This window comes from Cantharellus anzutake (assembly GCF_015039405.1).
Source record: "Cantharellus anzutake strain C23 chromosome Unknown EI90scaffold_3, whole genome shotgun sequence".
NCBI lineage: Eukaryota > Fungi > Basidiomycota > Agaricomycetes > Cantharellales > Hydnaceae > Cantharellus > Cantharellus anzutake.
Genome location: NW_024066953.1, coordinates 1,535,493 through 1,559,303, shown reverse-complemented (window position 1 = coordinate 1,559,303; position 23,811 = coordinate 1,535,493). Strand labels below are relative to the sequence as shown.

The following is a 23,811-nucleotide window of genomic DNA, read 5'->3' as shown; positions in this document are numbered from 1 at the left end:
TTACACTTCAGACTGACTTTGAGAATTAGTTCAAGGTACTGCTACCTGTGTCGCATGCAGATAGGTTGTCGTCATAACTTTTACTGACTCGTTTTCTTCGTCTGTCACCATTAGGTTATTCTTGGTAAGATGCGTATCTTATCATATATAAAGGCTGCTAACGCGAGGACATCTAGATACCGGGCAAGTTTTTGTTGCCGCATGTTGCGTGCCGCAAAATACCTAACCATGGTTGTCATTAGTTCCTCAAACCTCTGGGTCCCCAGCAAGTCCTGCACGTCTATTGCATGCTTTTTCCATGCCAAATACGACTCGTCGGCTTCTAGCACCTACAAGGCGAATGGATCAACTTTCGACATTGCGTATGGCTCTGGTTCCCTCTCTGGTATTGTTTCGCATGATGCATTTAGCATTGGGGACCTGAGTTTGGGAAGCGTCACCTTCGCTGAGGCGCTCAAAGAACCCGGTCTCACTTTTGCTTTCGGAAAGTAGGCCAATTCCCACGCCAGCATCGATTCTTGAACTAATTATTGACCAGGTTCGATGGTATCCTCGGACTTGCTTATGACACCATTGCTGTTAATCACATCACCCCTCCATTCTACGAACTTGTCAATCACGGATTGCTGGCGGACCCTGTTTTCTCCTTCCGCGTCGGTGATAGTGAGGAAGATGGAGGTGAAGCTGTGTTTGGCGGTATCGATAATAGTCACTATACCGGAAAGATCGAGTATGTACCTGTTAGGAGGAAGGCCTACTGGGAAGTGGAGCTCGAGAAGATCACCTTCGGTGATGAGGAATTAGAGCTTGAGAACACTGGCGCTGCTATCGACACGTAAGTTCAAGCATTCATGATTTGCGCATGTTGCTCATGGGATAAGCTCAGTGGAACTTCGCTGATTGTGGCTCCTACTGACATTGCCGAAATGCTTAATGCTGAGATTGGCGCAACGAAGGGCTGGAATGGCCAGTATACCGTTCCCTGTGATGAGGTCCCCACACTTCCGGAGCTCTCGTTCTACTTCAATGGCAAGCCGTATCCCTGAAGGGAACTGATTACATCCTCAATATTCAGAACACGTGCATTAGTGCGTTCCAAGGTAGGGGTCCCTCACCTCTGTTTGCTTCCGTACCTTAAACTTCAACCTTTTGAAGGTATGGACATCAACGTTCCAGGCGGCTCCCTCTGGATCCTTGGTGATGCCTTCCTCCGCCGTTATTTCACTGTGTACGATCTCAATCGTGATGCCGTTGGTTTCGCGAAGTCGAAGTGAATCATGCACTGCGTCGGCTCTCATTGCAACATTCGCGCCCCTTTTCCTGTTCCTTGATATGCTTTGTTGGATATCCGAGTCTCCTGAATTACTGAAATAAATTGAAACGTCGGCTAATTCCAATGTGATTGCCTAGTCAGCATGTCTTAATATGAATGTGCAGAATAATGCAGTCATTATGGGTCTGAATTCGAAGGATGATAAACGAAATCCTTCCTACGACTTGAATTATATGACCATATTGACCACGACTTGACCGCTGACGAAAAAGCCAGAGACGAATGCGCATGGCATAGGTAACTAAGTATAACCGCAGCAATGTGCGTTACTGCCGGCCACAGACCTGACCGAAGCAGGATATCGTTTTAGGGTCCAAGGTTGCTCCACAGAACGGAGGTGCAGCCCAGTGTGGTTGATGTGAGTTGGATACCCAGAAGGCGAGGACCAATTCACAGCAGTTGATCAAGCTGCAGGCAACCGAGCACTTTTCCCTACTATCTCCGTCTGGCAGTGATCCTACGCAATCGGACTCGTGGGTTAATGTATGACTTTATTGAGATGCCAATCTGCACAACATCAGCCACTAAGCTAAAGCTGACGAATCAAGACGGTTCCCGAGAGTGCAAGGGAGCCAGCTTTTGTCACGTATAATGGGAAATTTGAGGGTCGCCTCGCTTGTAGTGGGGTTGTCCTTATTCGGGTCATCAGACACCAGCTATCGAATCAAAATGACTGCATACGCCAGGGATGTAGAGCTCTAACCTAGTGCGGATGAAAGGATAGGAGTGAATAGACCCTTCAGTGGCAACGCCAGGTTTACACAACGCAAAATGCAATGATTGGCACCTCAAATTTGGATACCAGTTTGGAATCACTTCGCACGTGTCCCAGTCGCAAGTCGATCAGCAAGGTGGACAAATTCACCTTCGCTCTATGCAAACGCATCGGGACAAGCCCATTCGCGGGCATTCCATTAGTGTCGGGGTGCAAGAAGGGTGTCAGGTTCGTTCGGTTTATGTAAGGGTGGAAAGTGCAAGTTGCGACTTAGTTGCGGGCAGTATAACTGGGGAGATCAGGCCGCAAGTACAATGAAGAGGGAGTTACGTCAAGTCTTCAGGATGTTCTATCCACTGATCTCAGCTAGTACGTGAACGTACAGTCAGACATCAAGCTTTCGCCGTATCCGCGGTGTCATGAAACACACTAGGTGAAAGATGCGTTCCACGACCAAGGTTGTGCGTGACACGGTAAGATCAGTGGCACCAAGAGAACCGATGCCACGGATATATACCTCCCCGGCCCCGAACTTCGCCGTCTTGTAAGTGTGCTGCCTAATCTTGACTCAGCCAGGGGCAACATCTACCAGCCTGGCCGGTCCGAATATCAGCCTCGACCACCTCGGTGGACGACTCTTAATTAGTTATGACTCGGACTCACATCCGGTGCAATCAACCCCACAACGGCAAGAACTTGACGTCTCCATATAAGCGATACGTCGACAGAAACCGTTCGATGGGAAGGGTTCACCGCAGCTACACTCTTTCCAATAAAGGCTACATTGCGTGTAGATTGGCTGGATCCAGGGAGCCAGGAAAACGGCGTGAGACCGACACACACCATAGATAAAGAAGTTGACAATATAGGTGGGTGGTGGAAGTTTGTTAATCCCGCATAAATTGGCTGTCCCCATTGGGTGAATCCAACGATAAATGAGAAGAAGGTAGTAGTGTCTCATCAATCAGTTGTGCATGGGAAGTTCCCCCTAGGACCGTAGTAGTTGGTGCGTCAGGAGGTATCTCACCCGGGCAGGCCAGCACTTTCATACGGGCTCTCGCTCCAAATTGGTCGGGGAACTGAGCGCATCGGCAAGGGAACTGAGCTTGCTGAGAGAACCTGCTTGCAATCGGGTGATGAAGCCACCTCCCACAGGTAATATATTGAGACCCCCCAGGTAGGTCCTTTCGGTATTGAGGGCGAGTCCTGATACTATCCTCTGAGCCGAATATGTTGTTATGAGAGGTTGCGTTCAACATGGATCAAGCAGTACTGGAGACGCTGAGATTGTGTGAGGGGCTATTGGTTCCGTCGTGACGTTGGAAGACATACCTTGTTGCCCTAGATTGCGGCAGTAGCTGTTACTCCCAGTACTCCCTCAGGGAACCAGACACGCCGAGGTCGACCAAGAACCTCGTGTGTGGTGGATTGATTCGATATTGCAGAAGAACCCCAGCCCGACCATCATCTAAATGCATGCCTTAAAGATTTAGCTGCAATGACGCCTCCCTATGGGGAGTAGAAAGCTCGTGTCGTTCCGTGTAGCGGGGGCATGTCATATGGATGTTTTGGGCGGGTATTGCCTTAGGTTCAGTTTACAGCCGCCAAACCATGCCTAATTTGTACCATGTTCTTTTCTACAACTGCTCGTTTCTCATGCACTCCTGCTGCATTTCTCTTTGTTCCTTGAGGTTGCGATTCGCCTTGAATAGTGCGCTTCCTGTCCCCTGTCACGTACTTCATGCATCAAAGCCGCCTTGACTTTACGGCGCTACTACACGCGGAGCCGATCAATCGCTGATATGATCCCATGTGCCCATGTGGATTGCATCAGCGAACCCAGTTATGTTTTCGACACTGCAGAAGAAGCTGCAGTGGCCCGCTTAAAGAGCGCTCTAATGCGCGGTGTTCATGCTTCAAATCTCATTAGGACTAGGGGAAGTCGTCGGCTATGAGGCGTTGGCCGTGGGAGCGGCAGCTCTTTCGAACAATCCACCCTCTTTCCGCCTCATGCTTCGCACTTCTCTGTCCACTATTGAATGCCAGGGAATACGATCAGGGTCATTGAAAAAGGGTGATAGGGTTAGTCTATAAGTTTGGCCTGCAGCCAATGCTCCTGTCAAGTGGTACAGACGCCGGCTCCGCCTCTTCGTTGGGGACGCACAAGGTGACCGTTTTGGAATTTGATCGGGCACTTGGCACTCGTGGCTTATTTACCTAACACTCCGCAGTGCTTATAAGAGTGCCCAGAATTTGACCTTTACCCCAAACCTGCCAGGAGTCCTATCCATGCCGTCTTCTCGCATCGAAAACGCGACGTACGACGTCCATTACATCCTTTTCGGGTTGTTGGACTCGTCCTCACTCAAGTCTCTTAGCCTGTGTAGCTCGTCGCTACGCCGCGCAACGGCGCCACAGCTCTGGCGTTCCATCCGTTATACCTCCCCCAAAGCTCGACGCAATTCTGCCTGCACGATTAACAACTTTGCCACATTCGTCCAGGACATCTCGGGGACGTTCATTCGCCGTCTTTGCCTAGATTTCGGCACCAGCGGGCTCGGCCTCGAAGTCGGCAATTCGATGATCGGTGAAGGGAACCAGAATGTCCCTTTTTCCGAAGAGCTTGAGCTCATCCTTGGGAAGCTTACGCGCTATGCACGTAACATTACGCATTTGGAAGTCTGCTCGCATCGGCACGGGGTGGAACACAACCCCGTTACCTCGACTTTTGAGAGAAATCTGGGGTTCGCTCCGCACCTGAGGGTCTTCACGGCGAACATGGATCGATGCGATGCAAGACTCGGAAAATTTTTACGTGCTCATCCACAATTGCATACTCTACGTCTCCCGTTATCAATATGCGAAGCGTCTCCATTAGACGTTTACCTGCCCTCCCTCCAATCCCTCCATGTCCGCACGCCCTCCCAATCTAACATCATCCGTGGTCAACCAATCAAGCGCCTTTCCATTGATTATATGTCAACAAACCTCCAGCAACTTGAGCTTGCCCTCTCAACCAACGAGGACGAGAAAGCACGCGACCCCTTAGACCACCTGAGTATGGGTTTCCACGGCGCATCCACGGCTGCCCTTTGCGCGCCTAGCACGTATTCGGACCTCTTTCGCATACCCGCTTTGAAACGTCTCAGAAGTGTCGAAATCAAATTTCCCACTGTAGCAGCCGAACTCGTCAATGGGCTCGCGGGAGTTGTGGATGTTCTTATTCCAGCCCTAGCATCATCTTTGGAAGAGCTGGCTTGGGAAGGCAGTATAGCTGGGATGGATGAGCCGAAGCACCTCGATGAATGGGTTGGAGAATGTTTTGAGGCTGGGAAGGCATTACAAAGGCTATCGGTCAAATCGCGGAATTCATCGTGTCTTCAAAATTGGGTTTTCCTATACGAGAGACAGATCGTGCAGGCTCGACAGCCGTGGAAGATGGTGTATTCTTCTCAGGATCCGCCTTTCTGCAACTGCCTCACAAGATGAACTGCGCCGTGTCGGTTCTTATTTTTATAGTTTCAATAGTTATATTCTTTATCTACTTGTTTCTGGATGAATGTGTATGTAGAACGCAATAGATATTCTTGAACCCTCCGAAAGGAGTCTATCAGGAATTGAAGCGGGAGAAGAACGGAGTTAGCAAGTTCCGCGGGAATTGCCGCACAGCAATCACGTTCGGAATTATTCTATTCCGTGTCCTTTAGGTAACACCACTTTTTGTCCAATGTTCCCATGATCATCCTCGACGAGCAACAGCCTCAAAAGGTTGACCCTTCATCAAGCCAGCCTGTTGCCCTTCGCCCTCTATCCACCACTTCCCTTGAGCATCCGCCTCCCTATATCCCGTCAGCTCCAACGACCACCAGAATCAATGACAACTCGGGAGTTGGTTACGATGATGATGATACTTCTACCGTCGTCGAAAAAGACAAGACATTCCCGCGGAAGAGACGTCGGCGATGGCTTCTATATATTCTCATAGCCTTCGTTGTGTACTCTGCTCTTCTCACAGCCCTCTTGATTCTGGTAAGCATTTGAAATTCAACATGCCTACGAAGGATATCTGGGTTTATGATATCGATGATATCCCCAATGTAGAAACCCTGGAAGCGACGATGGAGTGACGCAACTTACCACGAACAGTTCAGCTTTAATTTCTGGAATGACCCTCCGGGTCCACAATTTGGCCCATCCTCCGCCCCGCCTCCGCCTCCCCATTCCCCCCCACCCTATCCTCCGCTTGCAGCTGATTACAGGGGACCGCCAACCGTTCCGTGTGATGCATGCATGGGGGGTCAAAATGCTTCGTGTGATGCATGGAATTTCAGCGTCCCAAGCATGCCCGAGCTTCGGTATCTCTACCCGAAGAATACGACATCTTTCTTCATTCGTTCCTTTGACTCTGAGTTACTGACCGGACAACTTGATGTCTGGGCTCATAATTGGCCAGACATGGGCATCCTGATTGAGGTATACGTGCCTGGCCAATTCGCACCTACGAGGGACATCCATGTGTGCATGGTGAAAGGTGTAGGGGACGGTGAATATGGTTTGGAGATACGCAACGTGCGTGGTCATTTTCTCTTCATATTTCTCCAGACTGAGTGAATGACCAAGAACAGAGGAATGAAAGAAATATACCTCTCGATGTGACCATCAGCCTAATCATCCCTAGAGATGTGTCGCTGCGCTGTCTTTCCACCTACCTTCCCCGTTTCAGTCACAGTTTTCAACGGAGAAACTCACAACACCCCCTCTCTATCGAATCCCTCTCACTAGAAGGACCTGTTTCTCTCGTCTCCATGCAAATGGTACGCATCTGTGGGCAATCTCTCGTTTATTTACTTACGGGGAGATGTGTGCAGAACGAAGTTAAAAACTTCAGCATTGATACATATGCTCCCATCCGTGGGCTGATGCGAGTGTCTCAGTACTTGCGTATCCAGGCCCGGTCAGCTGAAATAATGGCCAACATCACCCTTGTGTACAGGGGCTTGCCCTTCACTGTACTTCTTCATTCCGATCATGCGTATGTGTCACATTTAGTACACCTCCAAATTATCCCTCTGTCTCACGGTCCTTACTGATTGCGTCTGAATTTTGGTTATTAGTCCGATCGATGCTATAGTTAAAGCCGTTAATCTCCCCAAGAGGCGTAGCGGTTCGACCGACCCCTATGCCATCCATCTATCCGCATGCACCACATATGCACCGGTTGCCGTGATCGTAGATTATCCATATTCTTATCCGCCTGTCGCACTTCAGATGTCTGCTGAGACGAAGCTCTCGCCAGTATTGGCTCGTGTCCCACCTTCATTTCAAGGTAATGGTCGACGCTTCACACAGTGCATTCGTTACCAATTTGAACCCCTTTCCACTCTTTGTTGCAGGTTCTTTCCACTGTATGGCTAAAGACTCCATAGCACAAGTTTCCCAAGCTCCAGGCGTAAAAGATCCCTCAGGGAACAAACATGTGCGGTCTGTCTTGGTTTCCCAGGATGACGATGACCCACAGCAATCCCAACATGGCACAGCATCGTGGAACGATCTTCCCAATAGTATGCGTGCGAAGTTAGGAACGGTAAACGTCGCATCACACCTAGCCACGTCAATCCTCGTGTTTGACGGAGAAAACTCGGCGCTCATTCAAGGAATTGATGAGTGGCCATCTGCGTGGCAAATCGGCACATAGCAGGGGTGTGATCGTTGCTCATGGGGTCAAAGGTATTCTTATTGGACACAACTTATTTTCCCTTTGCTTCGTTTCTGGCTCAACTACTCCCATACTAAGATGATTGCGTTCACTCCTTTACTTTCCATCTATTAATCGCCTGTATCGCTGCATTTTACATTACTGTACCTCGCACATTCGCTGGTGTCGAACACCATCCAATTCAATTCTACATATCCAAGAAAGGAGATTCGTATCAGCCAGCGCTGTGTTACTGGCAACAAATGATGAGAAGAGGTAATTCCGAATGTCGACTAATCAACCGAGAGAACCAGCACTCCCTCGGATTCCTGCTTTGCCTCTTCCTTCGCCGCCTTGTAAGTCTCCACCACATGGACTTCAGCAAAAATACCAATTCGACCCGAACCATTTCCCCGGAGCTGAGACAAATCCAAACCGTGGATCCTGCCTGAGACAATCCGGTCGGCTTGTCCTATCACTGGTCCTAAGAAAACATTGCGAGGGTTCGCCTTTCTCATTTTTGATGCCCACTTCTTGAGCTCGTCCCTGCAATCTAATACCCATTGACGACTGATGAACGATACCTGATTAAAATGGGGCTGAAGCATGAATTCCGGTCATACCATTGGGGATCTTCTCGTTTATCGAAAAATAGTTGTGAAGCTTTCTCAGCAGCCTGAGCCTTTGCTATCATTGCGTCAATATCTGCAACAGCCATTATCCCCCGCCAAAATCCGCAATAGTCTCTCATACCTTCTAAGGAGATACCACCTTCTCTCATGGAGATATTGAGTGCATACCACAAATTCATAGCACAGCGATAATCATCTAAAAGAGAATTGAAGATTTGCCGAATGATAAACAGGATTAACTGACTCACCTAGCGGAAACCAAGCAGCGGCTAGAAGATAACTGTCGTCTATCAATGAGCGGCGTCCCAAAGCTTCGACTTGGAACAAGGCACGTACTTCTGTAAGCACTTTACTCCATCTTCGGGATCATCTCTGGTGTTTCGGTACGCATAGGCTAGCGCCATGTGTGCCTAGTATATTCAACTACTTGTCGGAAATCCTAAAGTAATGAAGCACTAACCTCAGCACGAATACTCTTGTCGAACGCAACCCAATGAATTATATCCGATGGGGATGCACCTGGGCCAAGGTGAACGGGGTGCGCTCTACACGACTCCAGCAGCTCATTTGCCACCTTTTTGATCTCCTCGAACTCCGACGAAAGAGGTTTCGGACGAGCTGATGCTCGCTGCTCAAGACACATTAAGTACCTGGCTTGAACGGCTCTCCCTATTATGAAATCGTAGTTTTGTTGAGCCAGTCGCACAGTATTACTTTTTTCCTTACTGAACGTTTCCTTGATGCTAGTTCCGACGATCTCGGGGCCCAAATCAGGCCATCTGGCTCGAATGGCGTCAATATATGCTAGACTTTGTTCATACTTTTGCGCCGCTGTCCCATAATGGCCGGCGATGAGCTCGTAGACCATTCCGGCAAGTATAGGAATGCGAATGGCAAGTGATAGGCTATCCCGCACCCTGAAGCAGCTGTAGTTTGGGTCAAGAAGGCGCACTATTCGCCGAACACTGTAAACTCGCCTTTGAGGTCCTCCGTGGACATGATCCCAGCCATGAGCAGATACTATACTCTCAAAATACTGAATCTATTATGATATTGACATTAAAGCATCGCACGCAATAGTAATTATCATCTTACGAAGTTCTGTGTATTTTCGAACTGAAAGTGTTGTGCTACCGATAAGCACGGAAATAAGTCACCAAGGTTAGAGAACACACCGACGGAAGTTTTGAGATTGCCTAATGAAGTACGCGGCTAGAGTTTGAATGTCCAAGGTAATATATAGATGCGTACTCACTGCCTCCCACTGGATCTGATGCTGGATCAAGTCAACTGGATTGTTCCACTCTGTGGAACTCGTAACCGCGAAACTATTCATCGGATCCTGTAGTACGCAGGAGACGAAGTCTGAAACTGCCCCTACTTTGACTTTGGCCGTATGTTGAGCTTGGGGCAATGGCTTGCCATTGGCATCAGTCTTCGTGATTGCGAGACCCAAAATATCCTGACGAACGAGGCTCAGCGACTCTGTTATTGTCCGTATGGATGGGTATGGTTAACCACCTTCCATGCTTTTAGGACGCTATCAACAGTGTTTACGTTCCGTACGACGGCGGAGTCGAGAGGGAAAATGTGTCCCTGCTCGACCATCTGCATGAATTTGTCGGTTGGATTCTTCAGCTGAACGTAAGATTGGGCCACTGTAGCCTCGGAAGCCCGTTGCGCCTTCTCGATCACAAGCCTTGCAAGTCTCTCATATTCGTCTTTGCTTGCCGGCTTCGTAGCGAATTTAGCCGCTTCCAAATATTTAAGATGGGCGCTCGTGAGCTCATCTATAAAGTTCGAATGACCCTAAGCTTTTATATCGCCACACTCATGATGGACTGAACTCAAAGCTTCATGAGCTGCGGCGGCACGCGCGTGAGCTTTGTCCCAACCATGGTCTAGCTTCGAGAGTGGAATCGATTGCAGATCGCCCTGATTATGAAGATTGGACGAGGGATCTTACCTCAATAGCCTTCTTTGCATCACTAAGGGCTTGATGGTATCTGTTCATCTTCATGGATGTGGCGCTTCGATTGCCATAAAGCACTGCACTCCTAGGTTCTACGGAGATGGCTGCGGAGTATGTTATGAAGGCCATACTCCAGTCCTGATTTTGAAATAAACGGTTGGCCTCCAGCTTCAGGGCTTCAGCTCGAGGTGAGAGGTGGATATTTGGCATGTTGAATGGCCGCCACAAAAATGGGCGTAGACGGATTTCGAGTTTCGGAGAGTCGTGGGAAATTCATTCAATTGACTCGCAGCTCACTCTAACCTAGTTCCAAGATGCGAGGATAGGGATGCACTATATTTAATGCGGATGTTCAAGTGATTAGATGACGCAAATAGGATATAACTACAAACAATGAATATACATAGTATATACTGATTAGGTCGAGGTGCTTAGTCTATAGATCGTTTGTGTGGTCCTTTCTAGACAAGGCAAATATAGTCCGTAATATCCTTGCGGCAGCCTGTGTAAGCCGTGTTATCTCTCTCATGACAGCTGCCACACAGCCCCTCCCTCGCCTGCACACATCGATTACCTTTTCTCCGAACACCTCAAATCGATACGACGGAACACGATATTCCGGCCGTTGAGGAGGCATCAGAGATGCCGGTGACGGCCGAGGAATAGTTGAGGCTTGGCCTGCCTACCTATGGGGATAAGAACCAACAACACATGAGCACCCCATGATGTACGTACTTTCGCAGTGATAAGTGCTTCTGTTTCTGCTTCAGATATTATCCTCTCAGCATCGTGTGTCTCATGCCAAAGTGCACGGAAATCCTCTGTTATCTTCAGACTTTCACTGAAGAGACGCAGTGTATTGATTAAAGCCACCACTTCCCAGCGCGTGAGCAGATTGCGATTCAGCTGAGGGCTAGCAAAGGGAGAACATTACTGAGATCCAAATATAGAAAGCAGATGCAACTTACTCAAGGGCATTCTCATCCATTTCGAAGAGAATCTTCAGAGCAGCAGCAATGCCTGTCACCTGAATCTTCCCCCAAAGCCTACACTTGTCACATCCGACGCAATCCATGATTAGAGACACGTTGCGGAAATGGTCTTTAAACTCCTCCTTTAGTATCTACCAAGCCATAGCTCAGCCCAGAATCAAATCAATTGACATTCTGAACTTACCTTAGCATCGTTGCCCCGGAACAATGCAGTTTCGTCAAAAGCCCCCGCTGATTTGGCTATATTTAACACATTATCGAGGAGCTCATCTGCGCCTTTCTCTTCATCATCTAGACTATAAGCGGATAGGTATGGACCAACACGAGAAACAGCACGCAAAAGGAGAACGTTGTTGAAGTAAAGGTGTTGAAGACGTTCAGGGTGCAGTGCTATACGATTAGCGAAGCATTGCAGATTTGGGCCCTATCAATTGATTAGAGGGACGTAAATACCGCAAGCCTGACGACATACCCATACTCCCGTAGTCTGATTGAACCACCGGTGACAAATGTGAATTGATATTGATGCATGCATGCCTAGAGAGTATGGTGAATAGAGTGTTGGGAGCATATTAACTGTGCAGATCCACAGACCAGATATGATGCGGTAGTATACTCGCTTCTCCAGACACCCTTCATCTGCTGTTGCCGGTAAACGACTCAGTCCGAGTATGCTGGCAGGGGACCGATCAAATCGCGACATTTCAGCACGTTGGAGAAGGGTCGCTTCTGATAAGCCAAAGCAATTTTCGTTATAAATCGAGCCCCATATTCGATGAGCAGATGCGCCAGCGTATCCAGTAAAACCTTCGGGGTTTTCAGTAAGGTCGACATACTCTCCTCCTGGATGAACATGTGAATGTACCACTTGAATGGCGCTACCGACCCTCACGTACCTTCGTTATCGTCGAGGAAACAGAAATCCGAATTTTTATAAAAGCATCCCGGAAGTCTCTGAATGGTAATTCATGTTCAGATCATGGACGGAGCGATGGAACAGTAGACGCACCACAATGCCTTCTTGGGCTCCTCGTACTTGGCTAAGTGCTTCAGCTCTCCACTCCCTTGGTACTTGACTCTATGCAAAGAGTAATTAGAAAGCGACCTCAATACCCATTACCTGCCTTACTTCATCTATGGACGTCACTCCACAAGTGCGATGCATGCAAAAGCCATTTTCTCGCCAAAACGGGCATTCCCGATATAAATCAACCTGGGACAGCAACTAAATTTGTTAAGGGAGGGAGGGAGGGGGGAAGGACATGCCTTATAGTATCTGAAGAATGGTTTCCGAACCAGAGCGCTTAGATTCGATACCAGTTCGTCATTCACGCTTTCCACAGTCTCATAATCACAATGTGTGGTTTCTATAGGTCCTTTCAATCGGAGCTTGTGAGGTGGTTCAATCCAAGTCGCCAGGAAATCCTCTATGTAGTATCACACCTTAGCGCAAGTTTCGGAGGGCTGATTCACTGGCGTATGCTCCAGGACCTGCTTCAAAGGATTTGGCCGCGGGCGGATGAATTCGCCATTCGCTATCCAGGAATAGATGAGAGATAGAAGGAATGCGGGCAAGACGTCAAGTCGTCTCAGTGGGCGCATGGCGTCAGTAAGGGTGAAGACTGCGAAGCAATGATCCGTGCGATGGTGCGGCTCAACACGTAGGCAATGCCGAACCAGGCGTCGCAACGGATCTTTCCGGCCCATCTTTTACCTTTCTTCTCAATTTGCACTTCTTCCCGTGGTTGCTTCCCCTTGGCAGGTTAATTAGAATAACTTGATATAGCTTCCCCCCACCTCAAGCCCATGTTTTCCCGTCGCGGTTTTTTCTTTTGAACCTCCTGTTGTGTCCAGTGCTTTCATGCGTAGCAGGGCAAAGAAAATTACTCTGGTGAAGCACTAGAGTACAGCAGTATATAGGTGGAGGGGAAAAAAATAAAGGTACGCGACAGTCTGCGCGACGGCAAAAAGATATTGCCAACCTATCTTCTATATTCCACTATGGGGTCTTGCCTAATATTGCCAATATTTGATGGACGATTTGGCGGAAAGCGCCGCTACGACGGACAAAGTATATGTAACGTGATGTGAACGTGAGCCCTGATGCAACCCAGCCATCGCTGGGACGAGAATGCGACATTCGGTCCTCCATCTCATCCAATATCGATCGTCAAATTTATAGAGGAAGCTACATCACTCAACCGTGACGTCTCATTGGGGAGGGATAGCCCAAGTTCCGAGGATTCATTGAAGTGGAATCGCGTTGACGACGTCACGCACGACAAAATAGAGCAAGAATGTAGGTATGTTGGTGCGTGTACTATAGATTTTCAGATATTTTAGCCGTATATAAACTGGGCAGAGTTGATGACATCGCGGAAGACATAAGGAACAACCTAGGAAATCCTAAAAAAGAAGCGATTTTGCGAAGCTTCCATGACCTTCAGCTGAATGAAGAATTTGGTGAAAATGGTGCAATGAAAAGGCGGAAAGGACACGCTGGCTTGCGCGGTGAAATTTCATCCGTGCGTTTGGGTCGTTCAAGCACTGCAAGTGATGGTAGACAGTATTCCTACCGAACTTTCGCGTAAATTTGCTGAAATCGTCTGACAGAGCCCGACCTCACTCATTTCGAGAAGACTATTCGGGATATCCCATTGGAGTGTTGGAAGTAAGTCCCAAAGCCAAGCCAATGTCATCCTCATCCCTCACGAACGTGACAGCGTGTCTGCGGAAGCCAACCTTTATTCCCGATTGCGGCGTAATGAGGACATAAATAGTTTAAGCAATATTGTGCTGACCTCGGTCAACTACACCTTCTAGAGCTGACCCCCCACTTTCTTCCCAGAAATACAGCTCGGTTCCAAGCAAGGATGGTTCCGCCTTATGTTCGATCAGTGGTATCTTTGGAAGCGGCAGTCCCATTGCGCTCATCACATACGCAATTTTCTCCCGCGGGTTTTCTTTCCCTCACCATTTCCATCGATCCTCTACGCATGTTGCTCTTTCCACTCAGACTCTGGGAGATGTGTACGACAACATGCCGTGCCTGGAGAAATTCCTCCCACAAGAAATTTTAAGCGATGATGGGAAAACTCTTGTGGGCTACGAAGATCATGTCGAAGAAGGCAAAGGAGTTGTTATATGTGTGGAGGGTGTTGTGCATGGTGATGGATTAGGTGCGCATGATTATGGCGAGTAAGCGATCAGGATCACCCCAGTCTTACCTATTTATTATATTCACGCACTTCCCCACAGAAAACTGAAGACGTATATCAACAAGAGAGGTCCTGGTTTTGTCCACCTGGGAGCTGGAATTCACAGCGTCGTACTTGCAAACCTGGCTTTCCGACTACATCAACCTTATTATCTTCTGCACCAAGGAGACTGCGAACACTTCATCGTTTTCAGTCAAATAAGGTGTTCTTTGATAATGCCCCCCGTCAACTGCTCCCTAATGTGCTTTGTTTAGATTGCCGACACCCACTGACCCCCCCGCGAATTATCCTCTGACAATCCAACTGTCCCCTGCCAGCATAACGAGCAGGAAGCCTCTATGCAGGAGTTGCAACAGACTCCCCGCAGAACTATCTATCGTCGGAGACGTGCGAACTGGCGAGCCCATCACTCTCGTATGTCGGATGTGTTGGCAGATATTAGGGCCACCCCTTGAAGGCAGGGACGAGACCGCTATGGTTATCAGATTGCTTGGAGATGAGGGACTATGCTGAAGCACCAGTTTATCCCGGCTTGTTTATCCATATACTGTAATATTTTATCAAAATGTACACGATGAAGATACCAGTGGCCTACTAGTACAGCAAATGCGCCTCGAGATCAAACCATGCGGCGACTGACCTGAAATGAGGTCATGATGCTCAAGAAAAATCGCTGCTTGGCAGAGGCCGTTCCCTCCTGACCTGTACTCTTGTGACATCATCCCGTCATCTGTCGACTTCCGGATCTCGATTCCCGCTATTTTTGGTCTACTCCGATTCTTGTTGATTCTGGGTATTCTCCTCCGGCGCACCACTCTCTTCATTGTCCCCAGTCAAGATTTCCTCTTTCTCCCCAGCTTTAACAATAAGGTATGCATCAGCATCCGATGCGGTACCATCCTCCACTGTAACAGGGACATCAGGACCAATCGTGAACTCCTGAATTTCATAGGCTCTTCGCTTGCTGACTGTGTCACGATTTATCAACGCAACGGCGCTCCCGACACCACCCAAGTCAGGTAGGTTATGCTCGATGATATCTTGTGTGGTAGGGCCAAAGTAGTTGATTCCAAGGAGAGTGGCGATGATGCAGGATCCAACGAGGATAGAAAGGTAAAATCTGTATTGAGAATACCAACGTGGCGCCCAACCGACTTCGGTTGCTTTCATATCAGCGTACCACTAAATATCAAGATGAATATCCATTCAAACTTTCGGCTCAGCTGGAGGACATTCACTCACAAGAGTCGTGAAGGTGAACCACTGAACGACAAGAGCCGTGTGTGGTTCCATCGCAAGCGTAGGCCATGCAGCAAGCAACGGTGTGACTCCAAAAACTAGACGCTTATATCCCATGTACCCCCCGTAACCAGCAAATTCCATTCCCCAATGCAAGGCACCAAGGAAACTGAGGATAACTGCACCATACGTGACCTGAATGTGTGTCGAAGATTCCAATAAAGCGATGGTTACTTGATCTGGAACGAGGCCAGCCGTTCGAGCACAATACAGCGTGGAGAACGTCGTTCCCAAATATGGAAGTGTACCAGCGAGACCAGCATATAAAATGTGCTTAGGGACTTCCGAAGCGATCGCTGTAGTGATGCCGACCTGAGTTGAAAAAATGGAATATGAATCATTTGATGTATGTAGGGCTTGTTACTCCAATCGCAAGCTCACAAAGTCTTGAACTACACGGGCTTTCCCTGAAACCGCCTCTCTCTTCACAACCGAAGGGTCCTTTGAGGTCGTATCGATCCTATTCCCCGCGATTGTCTTCGCAAGATCACTAGACATATTCTTCATCTCCTCAGCTGCATTTTGAATAACTGAGTTGGCATCCCGAGGGACAGGTCCACTTGTAGCGAAGCGGACTTGAAGGAGGGTAGGAGCTGTCAAACGTGGCCTGATCCATTGTTGCTGAATATGCAAGGTACGCATTGGTGCGATGGAAAGCTTGGGGTGCATTGAATAAGCTGTGTGCGCGTGATGCAAGTGGGTTGCGCAACATGGAAAGATCGAGAGATAAGCACCACAGTTCCAGAAAGTACGCACACGATATCGCACCTCGTGTCACCGAACTTAGCTGCGACTTCATCCCAAACCCCAAAGCTAGCATTCTTTGAGCCTTTAGCATTGTTGTTGTGGCCCGTCTTTCACGTTGTCTACGTCCAACGTTCTTTATCGTCAGCCCGTGGTTTGAAAGAGCGCAACTAACCTGACTGGCGTGACTCTTTATATTCTTGACCATAAGAGTGAATCATACGCAATAGGACTATGACGACACAATGGAGTGACTTTGCTTTCGTGACACGTCAACAACTATAAACAACACGAGCCAGAGGACTCGACGACATCAACCAGTCATGTATTGACGATCCCCTCATGTGCTGGGATAGCCGCATTGCCACGTATCAACGCGGGTACGAGTACAATATCTCACGTAGATGACAAACATACATTTACGAACAAACGATCTTTAGAGTCGCTGGACGGGCCGTTATTCTTCACTGGTGAACAGCACTCTCCCCTCCAGAGTGTTTGTAGCTGTGGCCAAAGTCTTTCGCCCCTTCCCTTCTGACACGCTCTAGGACCCTGGCAATGGCATCGAGTCCTAATTGAATGAATGCATAACGTTATATTGCATCCCTCCCAACATCACTTGAAACCCTCACCTTTATCAAGTTCAGATAACGGAGGACCAAATGAGATACGGATGAAGTGGTGGCAAGGAGAAGCAAAGAGATCGCGTCTGTGAGCGGGATTGATCTCAAAGAAGATCCCTGGGATGACAATAGTCTTTTCCCTCAGAAGCTCTTCGAAAAATGTCTATAGGTGGCCGTCAATATTGCCATCTCACGGCGCACTGAATTTTGTTGCTTACCAAGCCATCATCCAACGGATGAGGCAAACTGGACAGGTCTAACCAGATATAGAACGTCGCATGAGGAATCACCTTCACGGGCAACCCAATCTCGGCAAGCCTCTTCAATACATGGTCACGCTTCTTGTGGAAGTGTTTCTGCAGAGCGAGTTTCTCCTGAATCACGCGATCAGGATCGAGTAATGGCAATCCAGCAATTTGCAGCCTAACCCCCGTGAGCAAGTAGTGGCTAATAAACTGGAGACAGCAGAGACGTACGGATGGTTGGCACCTCCATCAAGAAAAGAACCACTCTGAGATAGAGCGCTGATGAGGTTTTTGGGGCCAATTACCCAGCAGGTGCGCCAACCCGGAAGACGGAAATTCTTTGTAAGACCATCGATGAGAACGACAGGGTCCTCGTTGACGTCTTAGAGTGGGAGACATTCAAGACCGATGCACCGAAATAGAGCAAAAGCGCCTACCCTCCACGAAAGCGGCGCCGCTGACAGACTGGCCATAATCCTCGCCTTCCTTGGGATAGATGTACCATGAATAGAACTGTAGAGGCCAGTATTAGAGTTAGGTGAGATGATGCTCTGAGAAAATTACCTCATCCAAAACGAGAGTTGTATGTGGTATGCAAACTTTGATTAATGCTTTGAGATCCTCGCCTCTGATTACCTGGCCTGTGGGGTTCCTGGGGTTAGAAGCAACGATAACCTGGAGACCCTGCGTCCTGATATCTCCCTATGCAGGGATCGGTATGAATTTGGTTTCACCTCACGCTGTTTCCAGAGACTTACCTTCAACTGTTCGACGTCGATTCGATATTCGTTCTGTGGTGGTTGATTAGTCAATGGGTGGCGAGTGGTGGTGGAACTCGACAGACCTCAGGTTTCAGCCTGGAATTTCGGAAAGAGAGAGCTTGTAACATTTGGCAACCATGAACGGAAGAGCACTCACGCAGTGGGGACAGGAACCAGGCGTTTGAACACGGACAGGACCTATGATGAATTCACTCAGTGACATCAACCCCGCACCCCCCCCTGTTGGCGTACCTCACTATAAGTTGTGTACTCTGGAACTTGATATCCACAATACACATCGCCGACAACTGCAGCCACGCGGCTCATGCCAGCACGCCCACCAGGGACGATACATACGTTCTCATACGTATACTTGCTTTCCTGTGGGTTGGAAGCCACGATTAGTGACGCTATGAAAATAGGTACGATTGTCATAACGTACTTTCCCTTGGCGATACTGTATATTGTACAGATTGGCGACAGCTTGACGGAATGCTTTCACGCCTGTGGTGGGACCGTACTCCAGTGCTTCCACTGGTATTTGGAAACTAGTGATGCGAGGTGGTGCATCGGGTATTTCCCCTACTTCTGGTGCACCTTGACCGAGATTGGCCTGATAGCGGACATGTTAATAACACCTTCCACCTATCAAGTAGGGAGATCCGAAAGGCCATACCCATTGCGGGTCTCCGTATGTAAAACCATTGGCCATAGCACGGTCAGTGCAATATATAACGCCTGTCGATCCTGGGTGTTGCACCCCTGGAACAGTCTCTTCATTAGGGTTGACAGTTTCTGGGATTATGTGCTTAGACTTGTGTCCAGGGTGTGAACGGAAGATCTGCAGGGAGTTAGCGACACAAAATTATAACGCCGCTTCGTCAGCGATAACGTTCATAATGGCAAAGCATGATTCACACCCTATGTGCCTCTGAGTCTTTCTCTGATCTCAGATTCTGGAGCAGTTGTTCCACGACATCCCGGAAGTGAGTGGGATAGGCGGCCATGGCTTCGCGTGGATGGGGGCTTTGCTTATTGCCTGAGCCTTTGTCTCTACGGAAGCCGCACAGTTTGATTGATGTGAGGGTGTGAAATGATTGCACTGTTGCGAGACGACCTGGCCTCTTATATGTATGCGACTATTTCCAAGGGCCGAGGCTCCTTGCACAGCCGATAATATTAATAGAAAGCTGCACGCGCGTACAGAACGCGTGCAAGCGGCGGAACCCCCGTAGTTGCTAGAAACCGGCCCAGAGATCGTGTGTTTACATTTATTTACGTCATAGTCCCCGATAAGTGCAGACTCGTACCCAGTCGTTGATAAGTGTTCCTCAGGGCTATGACGCAATCGCAGGAGGTGCTTGCTGCCCCATGCGTCGAGCATCCCCTGCACAGCATCACGAACAGTGCAGCTAGGTATCGATCCTCTGCCGTCCCTATCTCAGCAGCCCATCCATGAGTCGTTTATATCAGCCAAGTTACTTGGCATATAGTTGGATGGAATTCAAATTATCCTTTGAATAGTGCATGCATGTGCCTGTGGCGTACAGTATGACATTGTACACTAAATCTATGTACTAGCGCCGGGGTTGGCCGAATTTATTAGTGATTCGATTTGACTTGTGGTTTTCGTTTCGCATACGTTTAGCGACAATTTGCAACAGCAGCAACAGTCTCAGTCTGAAATCCCAAACATGTCTCCTAGCCTCCAATCAACCATCCCATTCTCAACGGCAGAACTAGTAACCTGGATTTGTTGTTCCCTGAAGGGAGAGATGAGGTCGTTACGGTTGTCAGACTACTTGGAGGTGGAGGACCGTGCTCAATGTTGGGTTGTGTCATAGTTTTGATCCCTACTTTTATCCACGCCGAGCCGGCAAGATACGACCACATGACTCGCTAGTTGGGTCTACAACAACCCCGTAGCCTCGAGCATCAACACAATTGCTGCAAAGTGCACAATTAGTCCATTTCGATACAAGGATAAGTCACTGACACTTACAATGAACTATCTCCGGGATAGATTGAGTCTCTACATTTACAACGATGTCTGCATCGGTCGGTGGTTCATAAACATCGTCTAGATATTTTCAATTAGGGCCAGCAGTTATAAATATATGGAAGAGGTGCCTTACCAATTCCAGTGAAGCCTTGAATCTCTCCAGCTCTAGCCTTCTTGTATGTTCCTTTTCTATCAGTTTTCTCGCAATATTCTAGCGGCGTGGCAACATAAACGAGGAAAAAATTACCCCCCGAGCCACCATTCGTAACGATAGTTTGCTTAGCGGCCGCTCGCGAGTGCGCATACGGTGCAATAGGTGCCGCGATAACGGCTGCGCCTGCCCGAGCCAGCTCTGCGGAAACGAAAGCGATGCGTTGAATATTACGGTGTCGGTCGCTGGGCAAGAAGCCGAGTTCTAGACACATCGTCAGCCGCTCAGCGAGCATGAGGAAAGGAAGGTGAAGCATATGAACCTGAACTGAGCTCCGAGCGGACTGTCTCGCCAAGGAGTAGACTAACGCTCCTGGCACCATGCTGATTGAGAATGGTTTGAAGAGCTCGACCGACAGTATCGCGTCCCGAGTTGTGCAAGCCAGTTAGGAGCACTACATCGACGAGTGAGGCGATCGGATATTCGAACCAACGAGCTGCACTCACGGACGAATCCTTGCTTCGTGCGTGGAGGGTAGCTTGCGCGAAGCACGTTCACCACAGCACTTGGGGGCAGAGTAGCGTGACTACAAGGGGATAGGTGACCAATTACTACGACTTACGGGTAGCTAAACCATTCTGGAATCGACTATTAATCAATCCCAGAAATGTCAACCTCGGTTTCATTGTTCGAGATAAAACTTACGGCTCCTGTGCGCAATCGCCTCCTCAGCTCAGTACCAGAAATGTTAAGTGTCTGGGCGCCCTCCGGAACTATCACAATGGTGAGTTGTTTATCCATTCGAGAGACTTTTCATCCCACCTTCGTCAACGGGCATGTATTCGTCCCCGTCCGGCAAATAAGTCATCATCTTGAATGGGACCATTTGGATACCTAGCTCCTCCGAATATTTGCTCACGAGGATCTGCGCGTCGTACGGACCATAAAAGTCTTGGCCGTTGGAGTTTTTCCCAGGGCCGGCGTGATCGCGCCCGATGATGAACTGGGTGCAGCCAAAGTTCTTGCGGATGATTGAATGCCACAGAGCCTCTCGTGGACCCCCCATGCGCATCGCGAGCGGAAGAAGCGATAGGACGGCCAGCCCTGGCGGCAGAGATGGAAGGAGCGCTTGGTACGCACGAACACGTCTAAAAGAAGTGTCGTTTCAGCCGGAATAATAGAAGATCATGTTCCGTGCTTACGTGTAATGGTCCACATCGCCGGGCTTGGTCAAGCCAACAACAGGGTGGATAAGAACATTGGTCCGGCTTTCACGAGCGGCACGAACGACAAGTTCCCGATGGGCCCTGTGCATAGGGTTACGAGTTTGGAAGGCAGTGACCTTTTTCCACGCCAATTTAGCGAATCGTGCCCTGAGTTCGGACGGTGTGTCTAAAAGGGAAGGATCTCAGTGCGAAGATCGCTAAATATGGCTCAAGACGAAACACACATCGCAAGTCAACATAATCATAATGAGTGGGTAGTTGGATGGCCTGGACTTTCCCTCCTATATACCTATTTTGTACTCGGTGATGGAGATAGGCTACCGAGGGATGGGCAATATCATCATCTCCTAGGACATGGATGGCTTCCTTGGTAAGATCCGGAGCATAAATGTCCTCGACTGTAGTCAAGCGGTTGTCAGAATTCAGAGTTACTACGAGCAGGAACACTGCTTCGAATAACTAACCGGTTAGAATGGCGAGTGCCGCATCATCCCGTCTATCGAGAAGAACTAAACGGGAGCCTTGTTTGATGCCAAGATGTTCAATTTCTGTGTCCGAAATATCAAGTACGACAGGTATCGGCCACAGAAGTCCATCAGAAAGACGAAGGTTTTCTACGACACTACGCCATGTATGCATCGCAGCAAGATCGAAGAGCAGTTTTATGCGTGCTTACGATTCATAGTCTTTTTGGTTTAAGAAACCCTCCAGGGGACTAAACCCGCCATTCATGATAAGCTCAAGATCACATAACTGGCGCTCAGTAAGGGTAAACGATGGCAGCGAGCCCGATTCTTGTTGCAGTTGATCATGTAGGTGACGATCACGGACTATGAGGTCTTTCAGGACACCACCATGAGGTATGTTTGCCATGACACGGTGCGAGATTTATGATGGTGGACTGGCTGATAAATGAGTGGGATACGGCCATTTTAACTGTGGCCATATTGGTTGAGCACGACATCGTCGCGTCTTTGATTTCTCACGCATCGGCACGGGCAGGTTACCAGCGACATATTTCTCCACATCCTTGATCTTCTCTGGGAATCTAACGGGGTTCCCCTTCGTGCTCCTGATCAGTGAGCATCGCTAATATACAATCATTCCGAAGTCCTATATGCCTAAGGGCTCGAGGCATATCTTTACTCTGCGCTACTCTGCACCTAGCATTGTCCAAGATGGCGTCACAGATAATTACTTCCGACTATTTGCTATTGCAATTGCCCCCGAGACGGCTTCCAGTACTGGAACCGAAGTCTCGCCCGCCCAAGATATCGCTTTTTTCGTGATTGGATCTTGAGTCGGAGGAAGTTGACAGGATGCTAAAAGAAAATCAGGTCCACTCATCTTCGATTCATCCATGTCAGTCTCTCAAACCTTCGCGCTCAGCGGAATTGACGATGGCGCCATCCCCGTAAGAGATAGCGCCATCGACGAATTGTAATGGCCCGGTGACTTGCATATGATATGATTGAGACTGCATATATCGGGTAGTACCCAATCACTAATACCAACCCATGGCCCTTAGGGATTTTCTGAATTCTGTGGTTGACTGGCACTGGCCATGCTGCGCAAAAATTCAGGGATTTGTGCCACTTGCCGTCGCGATGCTCTTTTATCGGATGTTTTGTCCCTAGTGAGCATCTATTCGTGGGTGTGGATCGATCGGAGTAGGGATTGTGAGCCATCCTGGGCTCAAATACCGGCGCCGCCTGAATGAATTTCCAAGTGGGTGTGTTCGTATCCGAATAGTCATAGGAAATTTCTCAGCAGCTGGCCGGGATGACTGTGCCATTTGTTCCACGAGCTTATGGAATCCATGCAGGTACGGAATTTCCATCCGAGTGAGCACCATGCACAGTAGACTATATATAGTTTTCATATTGGGCTTTAAAGCCTCAGAGGCTCCATTTCAACCTTTCATCCTATGCGCGTAAGACAACTCCCAGCGTCACTGCTGCATGACGACCTGGGATTCCAAGGGCATATATTGTTGCATTTTCTTGTGGGCCCAAATCAAACACGCACCACCCGGGAATCACCAGACTTGATCCCGGCGGTCGAGCTAGTCACATCATTTTCCCAGTAGTCATGCGCGATAAATCCTTATTACTGGGCCACTTGGTCTCCGCTGGCATGCGTGCACCTGGCCCGACTTCACCCCCCACTGGTCCGGGTTTAACTGCTGAGGGTAAGGCATATA

The 23,811-nt window shown here is 48.8% G+C and overlaps 9 protein-coding genes across 9 annotated transcripts; 4 read left to right on the top strand and 5 right to left on the bottom strand.

The window, feature by feature from the left end:
- Positions 1-228: 228 nt before the first annotated feature.
- Positions 229-1,274, top strand: EI90DRAFT_3011708 (aspartic peptidase domain-containing protein; the record flags this gene model as incomplete). The annotated part of the gene is made up of 5 exons (XM_039056502.1): positions 229-488; positions 539-835; positions 887-1,036; positions 1,090-1,100; positions 1,156-1,274. 5 exons carry the CDS (start codon positions 229-231, stop codon positions 1,272-1,274), a joined length of 837 nt encoding a protein of 278 aa, XP_038922822.1.
- Positions 1,275-4,337: 3,063 nt separating this feature from the next.
- Positions 4,338-5,537, top strand: EI90DRAFT_3116121 (uncharacterized protein; the record flags this gene model as incomplete). The annotated part of the gene is made up of 1 exon (XM_039062857.1): positions 4,338-5,537. One exon carries the CDS (start codon positions 4,338-4,340, stop codon positions 5,535-5,537), a length of 1,200 nt encoding a protein of 399 aa, XP_038922821.1.
- A 246-nt stretch (positions 5,538-5,783) lies between these two features.
- EI90DRAFT_3150265 (uncharacterized protein) lies at positions 5,784-7,969 on the top strand (the record flags this gene model as incomplete). The annotated part of the gene is made up of 6 exons (XM_039065647.1): positions 5,784-6,077; positions 6,150-6,617; positions 6,674-6,862; positions 6,917-7,080; positions 7,163-7,374; positions 7,442-7,969. 6 exons carry the CDS (start codon positions 5,784-5,786, stop codon positions 7,741-7,743), a joined length of 1,629 nt encoding a protein of 542 aa, XP_038922820.1. The 3' UTR covers positions 7,744-7,969.
- Positions 7,970-8,036: 67 nt separating this feature from the next.
- EI90DRAFT_3116119 (uncharacterized protein) lies at positions 8,037-10,557 on the bottom strand (the record flags this gene model as incomplete). Its single annotated transcript, XM_039062856.1, has 12 exons — positions 8,037-8,289; positions 8,367-8,448; positions 8,497-8,571; positions 8,624-8,655; positions 8,712-8,785; positions 8,836-9,044; positions 9,102-9,417; positions 9,471-9,571; positions 9,627-9,837; positions 9,897-10,165; positions 10,223-10,280; positions 10,342-10,557. 12 exons carry the CDS (start codon positions 10,555-10,557, stop codon positions 8,037-8,039), a joined length of 1,896 nt encoding a protein of 631 aa, XP_038922819.1.
- A 386-nt stretch (positions 10,558-10,943) lies between these two features.
- Positions 10,944-13,040, bottom strand: EI90DRAFT_3150264 (uncharacterized protein). The gene is made up of 10 exons (XM_039065646.1): positions 12,783-13,040; positions 12,606-12,728; positions 12,469-12,552; positions 12,349-12,417; positions 12,236-12,293; positions 11,934-12,182; positions 11,812-11,876; positions 11,524-11,763; positions 11,316-11,470; positions 10,944-11,260 (listed from the first exon to the last, which is right to left on the bottom strand). The coding sequence occupies exons 1-10, from the start codon at positions 12,939-12,941 to the stop codon at positions 10,984-10,986; spliced, it is 1,479 nt and encodes a 492-aa protein (XP_038922818.1). The 5' UTR covers positions 12,942-13,040; the 3' UTR covers positions 10,944-10,983.
- A 204-nt stretch (positions 13,041-13,244) lies between these two features.
- EI90DRAFT_1310868 (snRNA-activating protein of 50kDa MW C terminal-domain-containing protein) lies at positions 13,245-15,198 on the top strand. Its single transcript, XM_039051653.1, has 7 exons — positions 13,245-13,638; positions 13,722-13,898; positions 13,953-14,010; positions 14,063-14,132; positions 14,188-14,537; positions 14,598-14,759; positions 14,812-15,198. Exons 1-7 carry the CDS (start codon positions 13,443-13,445, stop codon positions 15,068-15,070), a joined length of 1,272 nt encoding a protein of 423 aa, XP_038922817.1. The 5' UTR covers positions 13,245-13,442; the 3' UTR covers positions 15,071-15,198.
- A 127-nt stretch (positions 15,199-15,325) lies between these two features.
- Positions 15,326-16,525, bottom strand: EI90DRAFT_3116116 (uncharacterized protein; the record flags this gene model as incomplete). The annotated part of the gene is made up of 3 exons (XM_039062855.1): positions 15,326-15,739; positions 15,800-16,168; positions 16,238-16,525. 3 exons carry the CDS (start codon positions 16,523-16,525, stop codon positions 15,326-15,328), a joined length of 1,071 nt encoding a protein of 356 aa, XP_038922816.1.
- Positions 16,526-16,904: 379 nt separating this feature from the next.
- Positions 16,905-19,564, bottom strand: EI90DRAFT_3032366 (aminotransferase). The gene is made up of 14 exons (XM_039058385.1): positions 19,540-19,564; positions 19,150-19,467; positions 18,906-19,070; positions 18,672-18,842; positions 18,482-18,610; positions 18,387-18,427; positions 18,313-18,325; positions 18,227-18,259; positions 18,033-18,170; positions 17,906-17,981; positions 17,700-17,850; positions 17,442-17,646; positions 17,233-17,386; positions 16,905-17,171 (listed from the first exon to the last, which is right to left on the bottom strand). The coding sequence occupies exons 2-14, from the start codon at positions 19,234-19,236 to the stop codon at positions 17,065-17,067; spliced, it is 1,470 nt and encodes a 489-aa protein (XP_038922815.1). The 5' UTR covers positions 19,237-19,467; positions 19,540-19,564; the 3' UTR covers positions 16,905-17,064.
- Positions 19,565-19,976: 412 nt separating this feature from the next.
- On the bottom strand, positions 19,977-22,579 carry EI90DRAFT_3032364 (sulfate adenylyltransferase). The gene is made up of 12 exons (XM_039058384.1): positions 22,285-22,579; positions 22,073-22,230; positions 21,833-22,006; positions 21,585-21,774; positions 21,205-21,530; positions 21,088-21,155; positions 21,005-21,030; positions 20,889-20,947; positions 20,705-20,836; positions 20,365-20,646; positions 20,232-20,309; positions 19,977-20,176 (listed from the first exon to the last, which is right to left on the bottom strand). Exons 1-12 carry the CDS (start codon positions 22,479-22,481, stop codon positions 20,139-20,141), a joined length of 1,728 nt encoding a protein of 575 aa, XP_038922814.1. The 5' UTR covers positions 22,482-22,579; the 3' UTR covers positions 19,977-20,138.
- Between the last annotated feature and the right edge of the window lie 1,232 nt (positions 22,580-23,811).